At 51.1% G+C, this 16,285-nt stretch overlaps 1 protein-coding gene across 1 annotated transcript; it reads right to left on the bottom strand.

The window, feature by feature from the left end:
* Positions 1 to 541: 541 nt before the first annotated feature.
* On the bottom strand, positions 542 to 13,448 carry PHYHD1 (phytanoyl-CoA dioxygenase domain containing 1). Its single transcript, XM_084799778.1, has 11 exons — positions 13,253 to 13,448; positions 10,158 to 10,316; positions 7,602 to 7,677; positions 7,376 to 7,423; positions 6,741 to 6,796; positions 6,589 to 6,651; positions 6,042 to 6,063; positions 2,202 to 2,330; positions 1,996 to 2,112; positions 1,026 to 1,155; positions 542 to 926 (listed from the first exon to the last, which is right to left on the bottom strand). Exons 1-11 carry the CDS (start codon positions 13,283 to 13,285, stop codon positions 881 to 883), a joined length of 879 nt encoding a protein of 292 aa, XP_084655904.1. The 5' UTR covers positions 13,286 to 13,448; the 3' UTR covers positions 542 to 880.
* Positions 13,449 to 16,285: the final 2,837 nt, after the last annotated feature.

The raw sequence follows: 16,285 nt of genomic DNA, 5'->3' as shown, positions 1-16,285 counted from the left end.
TTACACAGGTGTGACAAGACTCTGAGAGATGCAGGGCCAGATTCCTAACCCCAGGGTTGTTCGTTTCCCAGCAGAGAACAAAGGGGCTGAAGCTTAGACCTCAGGCCTGGAGGGGACCAGAGAGCTGAGGAAGCTGTGTGTGACTTCTGCAGCTCACTTGCCCTTTCCTGGTCTCCAGTCCCGGACCTATAAACTCAGAGAACACCTACCTCCCTCCTTATAAGGCCTCTGAGGTAAAGCCCGTGCACAGCGCATGCCCACTAAATGTTGCTTACTGTTATGTGTAACCAAGCAGGGTGGGACGCCCTTCATGGCTTTCTGCAGGGCTGCTAAAGAGAGAAAAAGATGGATGGAGACATCCTTTTGTGGGCCAAAGAGATGACTCAGCAGTTAAGAGACCTGGCTGCACTTGCTGACAGGGGTTCGATTCCCAGCAGGCACCCGGCAGCCCACAGCCATCTGCAGCTCCAGTTCGGGTTCACAGGCCCTGTATGCAGGTGGTGCAGACATACGTACAGATGAAATACCCATACACATAAAAGATGTTTTAAGTTGCTTTTATTTAGTGCCTTACACAGTAACATCCATCCAAGAGAAAAGTGAGACTTAACCATACGTACTCCTTTCACTGCTGAGAGGCCACTTCAGGAAGCTGGGTTGGGACAGAAAGGTGACAAAGAGACAAAAACTTTGAAGGAAGCCTGTCACCCAGCCTGGGCTGGTGCCCTGTCACTTCTGCTTCGTGACTGCTGAACCCTGTCTGCGGGACCAAAGTCACAGACATCAGAAAGAAAAGCGCCATCCAGGAAGTTGCCCTTGGGTTGCAGCAGCCAGAGGCTGTGGGATTGACAGCTACACTCTCGGGGTACCAGCTGGGTGCTTAGCTGTAGAGTGGTGGGAAGGGCAGCTCAGCTGTGGGCTGGAGCCTGCAGAGAGAGCAAGAGGTGGCCGTGAGGGATCACTGTGCCTACCCTGGAGGGTCTTTTCAGGAGGTTCTCTGGGCACATGCCAACCCTGCTACCTACCAATTCCCTGGGCTCCAGACGGTGCCGTCTGCGGCCTCCATGAGGTGGAAAGTATAGGCCTGGCGTGAGTGGTCGGAAAGGTTCTGCTCGCTCTTATGCACCACTTCTCCGTGGATCAGGACCAGACCCCCTTGGAAGACACCACGCAGTTACCAGCAACTCACTACCAATCCCATAGCAGTCTCCCTCTTCTCTTCCTCTTCCCGACGTAGGGAACACAGCCCTCCTACATCGAGGGGAGACGTGTGCCCCACTCTCTCTGTTCCTAGTCTCAGAAGCTCAGGCTCTCACTCCTGCTCCAGGATCCCAGCCCGTGATGTTAGCCAGAGGGCATCCTGGCATCAAGTCTCCTCCACCGTGACCCGCCTTGGGAAGCCTTATGAAGGGCTTCCCCAGGCCGGGCATGGGGGCGCACGCCTTTAGTCCTAGCAGTCGGAGGCAGAAGCAGATGGATCTCTCCGAGTTTGACACACAGTGAGTTCCAGGACAGCCAGGGGGTTACACAAAGAAACATGTCTAAAGAAAGGGGGGGGCTTCCCTCCCCTAGGCAGGGGAATAACTCAACTGGGACCCAGTGACATTAAGGTGGAATTCAGAATTCCCTTTCCCTAAGGAAAAGCAAGCACTACCTGCCAACACACACGGAGTGCTTGTATGCCTCACACATCCCCTGTAAATATCCTGCATCCATTGCTTTCCACTCGGGAAATTGGGCTCGGTCGGACAGTCAACCAATGAAATGGCCCACTTAGCTTCAGCCTGGCCTTAAGCCTGGAAGCGTACCTGCTTGCTGACATCCAAGGCCACACCAGCACTTACCATCTCCCAGTCTGTGATTTCACAGCCCTCGGATGGCAGGCATCACAGGCACCACGGGGGAGCCTTTTGGCTGTCAGGGGTGGGGCAAACACAGACCCCGCCCCCCCCCAGCACGACTACTTGCCTCCCCCTTGCTCTGTACCCCACCTACCTCTCCTCACTGGCAAAGGCACAAAGAGGTTGTTATCCCAGGCTGGCTCTGACCCAAGGAAGCTGGTGCCAGGCTCGGAGCCCGCAGGAGCTCTGATCATCCTCCTTGACACCCCACCTGTGGGCCGACATGGAGCCTCCAGCCTCTCTTTTCATGTGTCCCTCTCCCTGGGGGTAGGTCGGGCAGGGTCCACGGGGAGTCCTTACTGGTGTGGGAGCCAGGGATGAACCAGAGGCAGCCGTTCTCCAGCATGGCATCCTCCACTGCAATCCACACGCCCAGCACACGGCCCAGGGGCTCCGTGTACAGGAAGGTAGCATCCTGGTGAGGGGAGACTGTAGGAGACCCGCCTGGGAGTGAGGGGCAAGGCCCTTGGCCAGGCCTCACCTCACCTCACCTCACCTTGGCCGGCTTCTCATTGACAATTCTCCTGGGGCCAGCCTGTCCATCACCAGTTCGAGTCTCACTACTGCATGGCCTTACAGTCTCTGGGCAAACCACTCGCCAAAGTTTCCATCTCCTCAACTGCAGAGTGGCTCTAACTACAAGCTGCCTCAAAGGCCTGAGGGAGGCTTCTGTAAGATGACCTCTTAAAACTGCCTCGTTCGCCGGGCATGGTGGCGCACGCCTTTAATCCCAGCACTCGGGAGGCAGAGGCAGGCGGATCGCTGTGAGTTCGAGGCCAGCCTGGTCTACAGAGCGAGTCCAGGACAGCCAAGGCTACACAGAGAAACCCTGTCTCAAAAGACAAACAAACAAACAAACAAACAAACAAAAAACCTGCCTCATTCAGGAGAGACAGCTGGGAAGACCAACACTGAACCAGACCATATCTAATTATGGATAACATATTTACTGGTGAATTGGCAACCTAGGACTCTTCACAAAGCAAGAAGGAGTCCGCCAACATTTGCCTGTTGGCTTTTATTGCTCTCCACATACAGAGAGTAAATATTTTCTCTTTGAGAAACAAATGCAGACATTTTACGAGGCGTGGAAAAACCTCATACTCAGTCATTGCCTACCACCTATGGTCAAGGGCATCCCTTACCATGATGGATTGAATCCAGTCAAAGGCAGAGTCCTTTGCAGGCTTAGCCAAGGAAGGAACTGGTACCCATCTGGAGTCCTTCCTGACCAGGCTGTGGGAGCAAAGGGGTCTGTGCCTTCCTACACTGAGGAAATAGCTCTGTTACCTAAACTGTTCACCCCTCTCCAAAAGAGACACCTATTGAACTGTGGGGACCCACAGAATGGTCACGACATTTGGCTAACACATGGTTTACTGAAGGTTCATCAACCACGGATGGAACCAACATTAACGGACAGCAGCAGCCGATAGCAGGGGATGGAGCAGCTGACACGAGGAGGAACCACAGAGTCAGCGCAGCACTGTTGGGCATAAGACAAACACCTAGGAAAGCAAAGGGAAATCTCTGACTTGTCCAGTCGATGGTGCGAGTGCAGTGGCATGGATGTGTGGTCGTCAAGTGGAAAACCACTGACTGGCAGATAGTGGCAAAGATCTCATCAAGGGAGGAATGAGTGGAAACGGCAGAACCTAGCAAGCCTTAGCAAAGACATCAAATGTTACGCAGCTCAAGAGGCAAGGCAGACAAAAAGTCTGAAATAATGAAATAGTAGAGAAATTGGTATCACATTTAGTTAAGACTAGAACATTAAAATTTGCCAGGGAACAAATTCAGAATAAATCAGCAAGAATGATAGAACGTACACATTTGAAAAACTTGAAAGCTTACTCCTAATACTAAAAAAAATCATGGGAAAAGGAGAACCAAATTAAACCAGGACAACCCCATAAGAATGACTATTCTAGCTGGGCGTGGTGGCGCAGGCCTTTAATCCCAGCACTTGGGAGGCAGAGGCAGGCGGATCTCTGTGAGTTCGAGGCCAGCCTGGTCTACAAAGTGAGTCCAGGACTGTCAAGGCTACACAGAGAGACCCTGTCTCAAAAAAAAAAAAAGCTAAAGCTGGCTTTGGAGTTGGAGCGTGGCTCTCTCCTTCTCTAATCTATGCATGCTTATTAAAGGAAAATCCAAAAATCTCTGTCTCATATCAAAAGAACCACCTGGTATGGAACAGAGGAAAACAAAAAATAAGGGACTATTCTATTGCTACTGACCTCAGAATCCTTTGGTATTCATTTGACTCTCTAAGACTTTCCTTAAGGTATAAATATCTCAAAATCTCTAAGATTATTATGCATATATAAACTTCCTGTCTTTTTAAAAAAGATTTATTTATTACATATACAGTGTTCTGCCTGCATGTACACTTGCACACCAGAAGAGGGCACCAGATCTCATAATAGTTATGAACCACCATGTGGTTGCTGGGAATTGAACTCAGGACCTCTGGAAGAGCAGATGGTGCTCTTAACCGCTGAGCCATCTCTCCAGCCCCATAAACTTCCTGTCTTGACACTAGTAATCAGAGTACTAACTAATTCTAGAAATAAGCTTTATCTAGCTTCCTGTGTTTTCAGGTTTACATCTGAGGCAGGTAACTAAGAACCAAGTTTGTGTACCTCAGAAGGACTTAATAGATTGCGGTCCTCAAACCTTTCAGAGATCTGCTGAATATGGCATTCAAAATGTTTAAGTTTTTTTTTTACAATAAACCCTGACCATTCCTAACAATAACCTTTGAGGTCTCCAAGAAGATGAGGCCCTGCGAGGAAGAATCCACTTGGATTATTGTAATGCTAGCTACTCAGAGAAACTGCCCCATGCCTCCTCTGCCACCAGGTTCTGTGTAAACAGTGGAACCTTTGGGCCAACTGCTGTGTTCTACCCAGCCAGGACTGCCATTAAGCTGACAACCACCACCCAAAGACCAGCTTTGGACTACAAAGTGCTCAGGACATTCAAATTGCTGAGTTCATAGGAGACGGACACAAACATTTTACAGAATATTGAACTCAAAAGCACTTAATCCTAAGACTACCAAACCAACCAACTGGCCACTGTGGAAAGCTTGGCAGAAATAGCTTCATTGTTGTAAATAGTTTTGCTGTGTTAGAGTTCAAATCTTTCCTTTTTATTAGGACAAAAAAAGGGGGGGGGTGTTGCATGATATTTGATCACACTGTCACTCCAGAGATCGTGTTGTTTACTGGAAAAACCTGCTTTTTGGTGTGGAGTAGTTCAGCCTTAGCAAACACCTTTAAACCAAGTGCTTTAGGCTTGACTATTGTAAACAGGATTAAATAAAGTCATCCATAGGGCAAGAGGCTGGGGTGGGGGCGTAAGCAGTGAGCAACCTATTGACAGGAAGTGAACAGCTAGCATCACGCTCCAAAGTCTTTATTGGTAAAATCAAATAATTGAGATTTTATTAAAAACAACAGGGATGGGCTAGAGCGATGTCTCAGTGGTTAAGAGAACTGGCTGCTCTTCCAGAGGACCCAGGTTCAATTCCCAGCACCGACATGGCAGATCATAAACTGTCTGCAACTCCAGTTCCAGGGGATCTGACACCCTCTCACAGACACACATGCAGGCAAAACACCGATGCACATAAAGTAAAAATTAATAATAAGTTAAAGGAAGGAAGGAAGGAAGGAAGGAAGAAAGAAAGAAAGAAAGAAAGAAAGAAAGAAAGAAAGAAAGAAAGATCGACTTCTTAGGCATAATGATGCACGCCTTTAATCCCAGCACCTGGGTGGCAGAGGCCAGTGGAGCTCTGTGAGTTCAAGGCCAGCCTGATCTACAAAAGGCTACACAGAGAGACTCATCTCAAATAGAAACAAAAAGATCTCAGAGAGAAAGACCAAGGGCTCTGATTTCAACCAGTTCAGTTTCCTGTTGGAACTGGGACCACTATACTGTGGGGTTCTAGGGACCCTTCCCCAGTCTATTGGCAGGGGTGGACGGTGGCTGTTCCTCCCTGGCCCAAGTTCTTGCACATTCCACAGACCCTGAGGAAAGCATTTTGCCTCCCTTCAAACACCCGATGGCCACTGATGTCCCAGCCCCAGCCCCCAGACCTTTGCCGGCCGCCACAGCAGCTCAGTCTCAGCTCACCTTCGCCGCCAAAGTGAGGTTGCTGCAAGAGAGGGTAAGGACCAGGTGAGGGGGGAGGAGAGCTGACAGGGGCTTGATCTGAGTCTTATAGGTCCTACAACCCTGCACTGGCACCCACCTACTGAGTACCTACTGTGTGCTCGATCTATGAAGGCTGCAAAGAGAAATCACCCCACCCAACAGGAGTTTGAGGTCTGTATTACCTCATGTACTGGCCCTACAAAGACCACAAAACAGAAGCCAGTGGTGACTAGGACAGGCTGTGACAGGCCTGCAGTTGAACCCTTACACCCCACAATCAGATGTGAGGCCCTTTCCCCAGGGGATTTAGAGTTTCTCGGAGAAGGTAGCCCTTGAGAGCTGAGAGCAGAGCATTCAATAGGACAAGGAACAACCTTTCCCTCCTCCTATCAGGTTTTAGCTGAGCATCTGTGTAGCGCCGAGCACCTCAGGCAGAGGCCAGCCAGCCTTACATGTCTTCCCAGCAACCTAAGCATAGCCCCAGCCGCTCCTGGTCTGCTGGATGCTGCTTTGTACGAAGTCTCACCTTAAAGATATACATGCTCTGTACCACCACCGGCATCCGGAGGCCCAAACTTCTCACCAAAGCCTGGAAGACGATGACACCACAGCACCAGCCTGTACGTTTGTATCTGCTCTGCACATCTCCCCACCTTCAGCTCCAGCCCCCCAACTCACCTGCATCTTGGGAGAGTGTGTGATGCTCCTGAAGACTGGGTCATGGGCATGCAGAGCTATGGGTGGGAAATGGGTTCATGGGCTAGCCTCGGCTTCTGTGGATCCCTCCCAGGGACTCAGACCTCATTGTGGAATTCTCACGTACTTTAAACTTTATGCTTGTTTATGATTAAGTAAAGAGCCACAGAGCCCTTGACTATACTCCCCGCCCCCAGGGGGGGCTTAATCCTTTTTTTTTTTTTTTGCTTCAGCAGCAGGGTCTCCTGTATCCCAGGATGGCCTGGACTTACCAGGTACCAGAGGATGAGACTGAATCTCCAGCCTCCTCCTCCACCTCCTCAGTGCTGCCATTATTGGCACACACCACCATGCCTGGCTTGTACAGTGCTAGTGATTCAACCCTGGGCTTCAGGTGTACCGGCAAGCACCCTATTAACAGAGCTATGCCTCCAGCCTGCCCGTGACCATGACCTTCTGGCCATCTGGAACCCTCACTCCATCCCTGACTCCCCACACCTCACAGAGGAAAAAGGACCAACTACCATCTTATGGTGGGCTCTGGTCTTAACTCTCCTAAACTCTTCCCATCCCGGCTGCCCTACTTTCTTTTCCGCACTCCCAGACCCCGCGCTCACCATGGCCAATTTTGTTGATAGATTTCTCTGGTGGGACCAAGAATTGTCCTGTGATACAAACAAACAAACAAACAAACAAACAAAAACAGACAAACGCAGAAGATCTAGATTCCAGCTTCCTCCAGGTACCTGGTCTCAGCCGCCAACCAGCCCCAGGAGGTAGCCACCCTGATCCAGTCCCCCCCGCACCCCAACCCTCAGTGTCTCCAGAGCCCCCACTCCAAACCTTTCTTGTCAAAAACGCCTTTCTCAAAGAAGAACCGAACCTTGTCACCGCTGCTCAAGAAGTAGTCTGTGTTGCCCTGGAGAGGGTAACATAAAAGAGACTAGAGAGTGGCTGAGGGACAGAGCTGGGCCTGACAAGAGTGGAGTCAGGAGCTGCCCGCCCCCACAGGCCTAGGGACGCCTCCCAGGGCCTTCCCAGACAGTGGACTAGAACTCCAAGTGTCTAAAGCTGCAAATTGAGATTTCCTGGGCATATCTTTTTTTTTTCTTTCAGTTTTTTTGGTCTTCTTTCTTTCTATCTTTATTTGGTTTTTCAAACAGGGTTTCTCTGTGTAGCCTTGGCTGTCCTGGACTCACTTTGTAGACCAGGCTGGCCTTGAACTCACAGAGATCCACCTGCCTCTGCCTTTCCAAGTGCTGAGATTATAGGCATGTGCCACCGTGCCTGGCTGAACAGAAAGTTCTCAAATTAAAGGTGTATGTTAGGGCTGAGCCACACCAAATAAGAAACAGGTTTTTACCGTTCACAATCTTGGAGTTCACAACAGGATGAAATATCCTGCAACAAGTATCCAGAAACCACAATACCTTTTTTTTCCTTTTTGAAAAAGATTTATTTATTTATTGTATATGAGTGCTTTATCTGCAGAAGAGGGAATCAGATCACATTATAGATGGCTGTGAGCCACCATGTGGTTGCTGGGAATTGAATGCAGGACCTCTGGAAGAGCAGACGGTGCTCTTAACCAGAGTCATCTCTCCAGCCCTCACAATACCTTTTCATCCTCCTCCTTCTCCTCTTCTTTTTGTGTTTTGCTTTTTCTGTCCTGGAACTCACTTTGTAGACCGGGCTGGCCTCGAACTCACAGAGATCTGCCTGCCTCCCAAGTTCTGGGACTAAATGCATGCGCCACCATGCCTGGCCTCTTTGAATTTTAATTTTATGTGCATTGGTAGTTTGCCCGCAGGTGTATCTGTATATCTGTATTTGTGCCCAATACTCTCTCACACACAGCCGTGAACTGCCATGTGGGAACTGGGCTCTGGGATTGAACCCTGGTCCTCTGGAGCAGCTAGTGCTCTCAACCAATGAGCCATGTCTGCATCCTCACCTTTCTTCTTTCATGCTTCCTACCTCTGCTATCTACTAATTGGGGAAGAGGGCCGAGGTTCAGCCCCCTCACTCCTTAAGGTGTGTGTATCCTGCTATTTGGAAAAAACTGTGTTTCCTGAAGACTCCATCCTCCCTTCTCCCAGGAAAGGCATTCTGGCTGCTGTAATTCTGTTTACGGCCACCAGATGGCAGAAGCTCCTTGACATCAGTGCAAGTGAGGTCCTGTTGACCGGATCACACAGAAATTCAGACTAAGAAAAGTTAAAGGAACTGGCTGAGAGAATGGCCAGGAGAGGACTCACCCAAGAGTGGCCTATCAAATCACAGCAGGCTGCTCACAGAAGCTTCTTTGTGACCAGGGAGGGGACCTGAGGGACCACAGCAGGCCAGTGGCCAGCACCACCTGACGTCAGAGAGCTGGGTTCAAGTCCTGGTTCTAGCCATTAAAACTGTGGGTTGAAGGCTGTGCATTGGTGGCTCATAGCTGTAATCCCAGCACTTGGGAGGCAGAGGCAGGCGGATCACTGTGAGTTCGAGGCCAGCCTGGTTTACAAAGTGAGTCCAGGACAGCTAGAACTGTTACACAGAGAAACCCTGTCTCGGAAAAAAACAAAACAAAACAAAAAAACCCCAAAATCCCAGTGTGGGGTTTCAGTTTGAGCTTTATCTTGTCTTCAGATGTTAAGCTTGTGAGGCCTTCCTCATGCAATATGGAGAGGGGTGTGGTCTAGGGCTCTGAGGATATAAATGAGAGCCCAGAGAGAGCGTGGTGTGGCGTGAGGTGTGGCATGTGGTGTGGCGTGTGGTGCCAGCATGTGGTGTGGCATATGGTGTCAGCATGTGGTATGGCATGTGGTGTGGCCTGTGGTGTGGCGTGTGGTGTGGCATGTGGCATGTGGCATGGCCTGTGGTGTGGCATGTGGCGTGGCATGTGGTGTCAGCATGTGGCATGGCATGTGATGTGGCGTGTGGTGTGGCACGTGGTGTGGCATGTGGCATATAGCAGTTTGAAGAGACCACCAGAGTAGTGGTTTGGAGCAGACAGATAGAGAAAAATGCTTCTAGGGGCAGCGGCTTGGAGGAGACTGCTGGCTGTGTCTGCTGTTCATAGAGATTGGTATAGCTCCAAAGACCCTTCGACCCTAACCAGCTGGGAGAAGTAAAGGGGCTCCATTTCCCCACTAAACATCTCTCTCCTACATAAGGTTGGGAGGTTAGAAGGGAGGTTGAAGCCTAAACACCCCAAATAAAGTAGAGTTGGGGTTTTTTTGTTTTGTTTGCTTTTTTAAAGAGCACTACACAGTGCCTTACAAATTCACAGTAAGGAGTGATACACAGCTCCTTAGCTGGGCACCCGGCATGCAGATGGCTGAGGTCTGGTCCCTTATGGACACCTGTGGCCATTACGGTCAAATGCCCACCCTCACTGCCCCGGGTACCTACCTGAGTTCGAAGCTGCTCATCTTCCTTGGTGGAAAACTCCGTACGGCAGTGCAGAGGGACGTCCATCTCAGCCACGACCACACCAATCCTCTGCTGCATGGCCACACACTCGTCTGCTGTCAGGAATCCATCCAACAGCAGAAACCCATCCTCCTGGAACTGCACGCAGGACCAAGCCTCAGGGTTCCCTCTGCCCTCATCCCTTCCTTATGAGCCATGTTTGACCACAAACCTGAACCAACATCAACTGCCCTGCTCACAGTTCTGTCCCCCAGCCTGGACGTGGGTGCCTGCTGCTTGGTGAGGAGCAGTCAGTATTGGCTGTTAGCTCTGAGAGAGGGGGAGGGGCAGCTGTCTCTGCCCTTGGCCTCCAATGGGTTTGGGACATATGAAAACGCAACCTTTTCTTCTTCTTCTTTTCTTTTCTTTTAATTTAATTAATTTATTTATTTTGTGGTTTTTCGAGACAGGGTTTCACTGTGTACCCTTGGACCTTGGACACCCTTTGTAGACCAGGCTGGCCTCAAACTCACAGCGAACTGCCTGCCTCTGCCTCCCCAGTGCTGGGATTAAAGGCACAGCCTTTATTTTATTTTATTTTATTTGGCTTGCTTATGTGTAAATGTGTCAGTGTGAGCATAGAACATGGGTGTGAACTTTCAGGTGTGCATATTTAAGCATGTGCAGGGACACCAGAAGAAGACCATTAGGTGTCCTCCCCTACCCATTCTCCATTTATTCCTGAGACAGGGGCCCTTCTTTTTTAAAAGATTTGTTTATTATGTATACAGTGTTTTTACCTGCCTACTCCCCTGCATGCCAGAAGAGGGCACCAGATCTCACTCTAGATGGCTGTGAGCCACCATGTGGTTGCTGGGAATTAACTCAGGACCTCTAGAAGAGCAGACAGTGCTCTTAACCTCTGAGCCATCTCCCTAGCGCCAGGTGTGCAGCTTTTTAAGTGGGCACTGAGAGTCAAACTCTGGTCCTCAGTGCTTGCACTAGCACTCTTGTTTGGTTTTGTTTTCTAAGGCAGAGTTTCTCTGTGTAACCTTGGCTGTCCTGGACTCAATTTGTAGACCAGGCTGGCCTTGAACTTACAAAAGATCCGCTTGCCTCTGCCTCCTGAGTGCTGGAGTTAAAGGTGCGCGCCACTAAGCCTGGGTGCCCTAGCACCCACTGAGCCACATCTCTAGCTCCCTTATTCCTTGCTGTTTGCTTGAAGACAGGTTCTCTTTGCGGAGCCCAGGGACACCTCAAACTCAAGACCCTCCTGAAGGCTGGCATTGCAGGTGTGGACCACCGTGCCTGGCTAGTCCAATGTTGACTAAGCCTTAAGTGTGTGAGACAGTTTTAGCGGATAGGCGTGGTTATGAACAAGCCACCCTCACACAAGTTACAGGCCAGTGAAGGAGACCCCACGAACCACCAGTCATCAGGCAAACATACCATCCTACACTATGTTGAGTACAGGGAGAGCGGGGCAGGCTTTGAGAATTAAAGGCTGAGAATCTAATGAGTTAAGGGGTCAAAGGGCAGCTTCGAGAAAGTAGGTTTAAAGGAAAGTGTAGGAACGCCTGTAATCCCAGCACTCGGGGAGGCAAAGGCTGGAAGATCTGTGAGTTCCAGGCCAGTCTGGTCTACTAAGTGAGTCCAGGACAGCCAGGGCTACACAGAGAAACCCTATGTCGAAATACCCAAGGAAAACCCAAAAAAAAAAATCAAAAAGGAAAGCACAGGATATTGGAAAGCAAAGAGGTAGGGAAGACCACTGCAGACAGAATAGATGTGCAAAGCCTCTGGTCACTGGAAGGGCGTGAGAAATCAGGTAGGAGTGAGGCACAGGTGAGGGGAGGGCTGGAGGAACAGACAGGAGGGAGGCAGGGGGTCAGTGGGGGGTGAGCACAGATGGCTGGCTCTGAGGCTGCGGAGAGAGAGAAGGTGAGCAGGAGCACGTGCCGCTTGCCTAACACGTACAAGGCCCTGGCTTCGTCCCTAGCACCAAAGACAAAACAAAACAACGAGGGGTCAGAGAGTGAAGGTGTAAGGATGGCCAGGCCCAGCAGCCCAGCCCTCTAACCCCAGCGTGTAGGAAGCAGTGGCAGATGGATGTCTGTGAGTTGGAGGGCAGCCTGGTCTACACACTGAGTGAGTTCCAGGCCAGACAGGAGTACATAGGAAGACCTGTTCTTAAAAAAAACAAAAACAAAACAAACAACAAAGCAGCACTTTGAATTAACATATGGGAGGCCCCAACTCCACCTTCAGAATCAGGAAGACCAAATAAAATCTCAGCAAAACTCATACAGGAAAAAACTAAGATAGGAGCCAGGCTTGGTGGCACACACACCTTTAATCCCAGCACTCAGGAGGCAGAGGCAGGCGGATCTCTATGAGTTCGAGGCCAGCCTGGTCTACATGTAGAGTCCAGGACAGCCAAGGCCACACAGAGAAACCGTGCCTGAAAAAACAAAAAAACAAAAAAGGAACTGAATAGTGGCAGCTGTCAGGAAAGAGTAGGTCTGCGCTCATGCATGTGTGCTCAAGGGTATGAGTGTGTATGTATGTGTGTGTGTGATGTGTATGTGTGAGTGGGTGTCTGAATGTGTGTCTGTGGTGTGTACCCTGTGTCTATGTGAATGTGTGTGTGTGTGTGTGTGTGTGTGTGTGTGTGTACATGAGATATCAATCTCAGAGACTCCAGCAAACACTCAATTAGTGAACTATAACCACAGCTCCAGGAGGGTTAACAGTCTTGGCATATGAAATTATGGGTGGTTACTTTAAAGTGTGTGCAGTCCAACCCTAGGCTTTCATAATGGGACTGACCTAACTACTGGCCTGTCCCCATCCCGTTTTTCTGCCTTCACCAACAGGCCCCTGCGGCTGGCTGGATTGACAGATCTGAATTCTAGCTTGTCTATCCCCGAGTCCCCACCAGACCCGCCCCGGGGGTGTCTGTGACCTGGCTATGTACACAGACATTAGGGTTTCTGCCCAGGGAACCTACTCTCCTTTATGACACGGCAGGGGTAGTTCAAGGGTCTCTGGAGATCTGCACCCCTCAGCTGACCCTCCCGGCCACAGGCCCCTACCTTCTTGAGTTGTGAGGGACTCAGGCAGGCCATGGGGTGTGCTGCAGGCCACTGCTGTCGTGGGCTGCTGATTCCAGAGCTGGATAGGAGGAAGTTCAGGAGGGGGAGAGACCATTGACCGAGGCGCAGAGGATCTAACCCTTCCCGACCCGGAAAAGATTCAAACCTGTCCGCCCTGTGCCTCCCAGCGTGGGCCAAGCCCCTCCCCTCGTGGGCCAAGCCCCTCCCCTAGTTCCTTCTTCCTCATTTCTGAGCTTGGACGGGGCCCAGTGTCTGCCCTAGCCCAGCCTCCAGCTAATCCAGGATTGGCTTTCCCCTACTTCCCTACGTGGTCAGTCTATGATCCTTTGAACCCTCAGATTTCTCTCTAGAATCCACTCCTGGGCAGTAATAGGAAGTGTGCTATTTAAAGTCTCCACTAGCGGGAGGAAGGTAAAGGCTAGAAAGTCCCGGGAGTTACAGGGAGCTAAATTTTCCCTGCAGAGTGGGACTGCAGGGCCTGGGCCCTGGGTGGCTTTGTGCTATGAAAGCCAAAGGGCTCCTAGGAGGATAACTAACTGTTTGCTCCTCCAGCTTTGATCTGCACCCCTGCAGATGCTGGGAGAAAGCCTTTGGAGAGATGCTGAGGGAGGGCACATGGGGGCGGGGGTCGAGGGGAGCAGAGGCCCAGAGCCTCAGCATGAAAGGAGGCAGAGATGTTTCCAGCTCTGTAGACTTAGACCCAGGATGGCTGGAGTGCACAGCAGGGTAGCAGGGACCACCTGCTGGCCCTGCAGCTAATGGGGACATTGGGCTCTGAAAAGATGTCCACTGGCCTTCCCAGAAGTGGTGCTTTGAACAGCCAAGGGACAGAGTGTCTCGGGAGGAAGCGAGGGGACACTGCTCTGCTGTCAGGAGCCTTGGCTTTAGATCAAGTGTTTTCTGGGCCATAACACTGGGAGCTACTGCTTAGTGAGGGCTGTGCCCACTGGCCCCTGTGGCTGATGGAAATTCTCGCGGGTCAGGCTGGGAAAGGCCTGGAGACAGAACCAGGCAGAGTCACAAGGCAGGCCATGTAGAACTTGTCCTTTCTGATGCAACAGCTGAGCAAAACCAGACACCCAACCAAGTTCCAGGAAAACAGAGCAGAGAGGGCTCCTACTGCTGAGTCAGCAATGGCCTGGGGATTTCACCCAAGTGGGGGCAGGGGCTGACCAGCCAGACACGTGGTCGAGGTCAGATCCAACCCTTTTTCTGCAGCTGGTGATAACAGGGGCCCAGTGAACAGCAAGAGACAGCCGCCGCAGGGGAGGAGCTTGGCCTGGGGGCCTGGGACTACCTGGGAAGGGCCTCTCAACTGGCTCACACACCCCTAGCAGGGTGGCGGTGAGGGTGTACGGTGGGTGGGTGGGTGGGTGGGTTTAGTTTTTAAAACTAATTTTTCAGTTTCACCAAGTTCTCAAAGTTGCTTTTGTAAGCAGGGGTTAGGCCAACAGTGTGGTTTTCGGTAGAGTGGAGAGGGCTGGACAGGGAGGACAAGGAGCCTCTACAGTGTTCATTCAGCTGGCCTAAGGGCAGGGTGGGTGGAGCGTCCAAGTCACTTTTTCTCAGATGCTAACCAGTTCCAGATCGACTTCTCCAGGTCTGAGGCACAGGCCTCTAAGTCTCTCCCAACCCCCACTCCTACCCCAGGGCAGGATAGGGGCTGTGGGTCGGGAAGGGACCAGAGCAGAGCAGACAGGACCCCTACAAGGACAGAGAGATGTAAAGGGAGTTTTGACTCAGGTCTGAGGGGTCGGTGCCTGTAGGGCAAGGGAAGGGCTCTAGTCAGTTCAAGGAAAGAGAAAAACTGCCGGAGCAGCTCAGGCCTCCTCTCTCAGGTCACACTTCAGCTTCTACCTCACCTAAACACTTCCCTGATGTAAGCACGCCTGTGGGCACATAGTCTAGAAGGAAGGTGGGGTGCTACAGTATGGGCCTGCAAACCCCGAATCTATCCATTGAAAACTTAGTTCCATTTACTTTGACAAAGCATCAAACGGTCCTCTCTGCCTACTCTGAAGGGCTGGCTGGGAAACCATGTAGCCACACTGGCTCCGGCCTTCTGCAGTCTTCCTCACTCAACTTCCAGGCCTGAGATTACAGGAAAGACTCCGCTGCACCGGGCTTAGAGCTTATGGGTGGGTCTACCCCCATGAAAGGGGCACTGCCCTTCCTGGAGACAGGCTAACCCTGAAGCTCCCAACTCCTGTGATGGTCAAAAGTGGCATGCATTTCTCACTGGCTCCAGTGGTCAGATCCTGAACTTCTCTGCAGTCTCCTCTGTCCTTCCTGAAATCCACAGTTCTTAGGTACTACAGCGACGATGCACAGTAGACACTACACAACCACTTTAAATAAGCCTGTAGTGCCATTATTACTATTCGGGGGCCATAGGAGAGAAACACTAGAGTCTCATCAGAGCTAAGATCCGAAGACAGTTCTACCTCTCAGAGCCTCTGCCCTTGACCCCAAAAGGGGCCGGGGGCCAGGGAGGTCTCCCTGTCGTAGCTGCCAGCCTTACCTTTGCAGAACCATGGAGACTTGGGTGCTGGAAGCCGGAGCATCTTCTGAAAGCAGGGTGGAACAGCCCAAGGCACAGCTGGGGATACGGAGGCAACAAGAGGGAAGCAATGGGCTTAGCTTCATGCAGGAGACCACCGGGCTGGAACAAGGACCTCTTGCTCCTGGCTCCCACTCCAGATGCTCTTCCAGCCCTAACCATCCAAAGCACGTGAGGACCCAATCAACAGGCCTTGGGACAACAGAAAACCTGCTGGCCACAAGAGCCCTGGTCAGGGACCAGGTCCAGAGCATACAGGTGCTGTTTGGCTCATAGCATCCAGAAACTGCCTTGAAGGTGCTCTAAGTTTCACATGACCAAGAGGTGAGCAGAGCTAATCTGTAGGTGCCCAAGAAATAGTCCCTCAACGAAATTGTCCCTCAGGACCAAACCACCTCAGAGAAGTAAAGGGACAAACTTTACATGTTCTATGGCATGGAGACCTCCAAAGG

Source organism: Acomys minous, assembly GCF_964271855.1.
Source record: "Acomys minous genome assembly, chromosome: 10".
Lineage (NCBI taxonomy): Eukaryota > Metazoa > Chordata > Mammalia > Rodentia > Muridae > Acomys > Acomys minous.
Note: the sequence above shows the minus strand (reverse complement) of the source record. Positions and strands in the feature narration are given on the sequence as shown.

Coding starts and splice junctions, on each gene's coding strand:
- PHYHD1 (XM_084799778.1), bottom strand. CDS start 13,285: ATGGCCTGCCTGAGTCCCTCACAACTCAAGAAG. Junction 7,424..7,601: donor AGGCGTTTTTGACAAGAAAG/GTTTGGAGTGGG, acceptor TTTGTATCACAG/GACAATTCTTGGTCCCACCA. Junction 6,797..7,375: donor TATCAACAAAATTGGCCATG/GTGAGCGCGGGG, acceptor TCCCACCCATAG/CTCTGCATGCCCATGACCCA.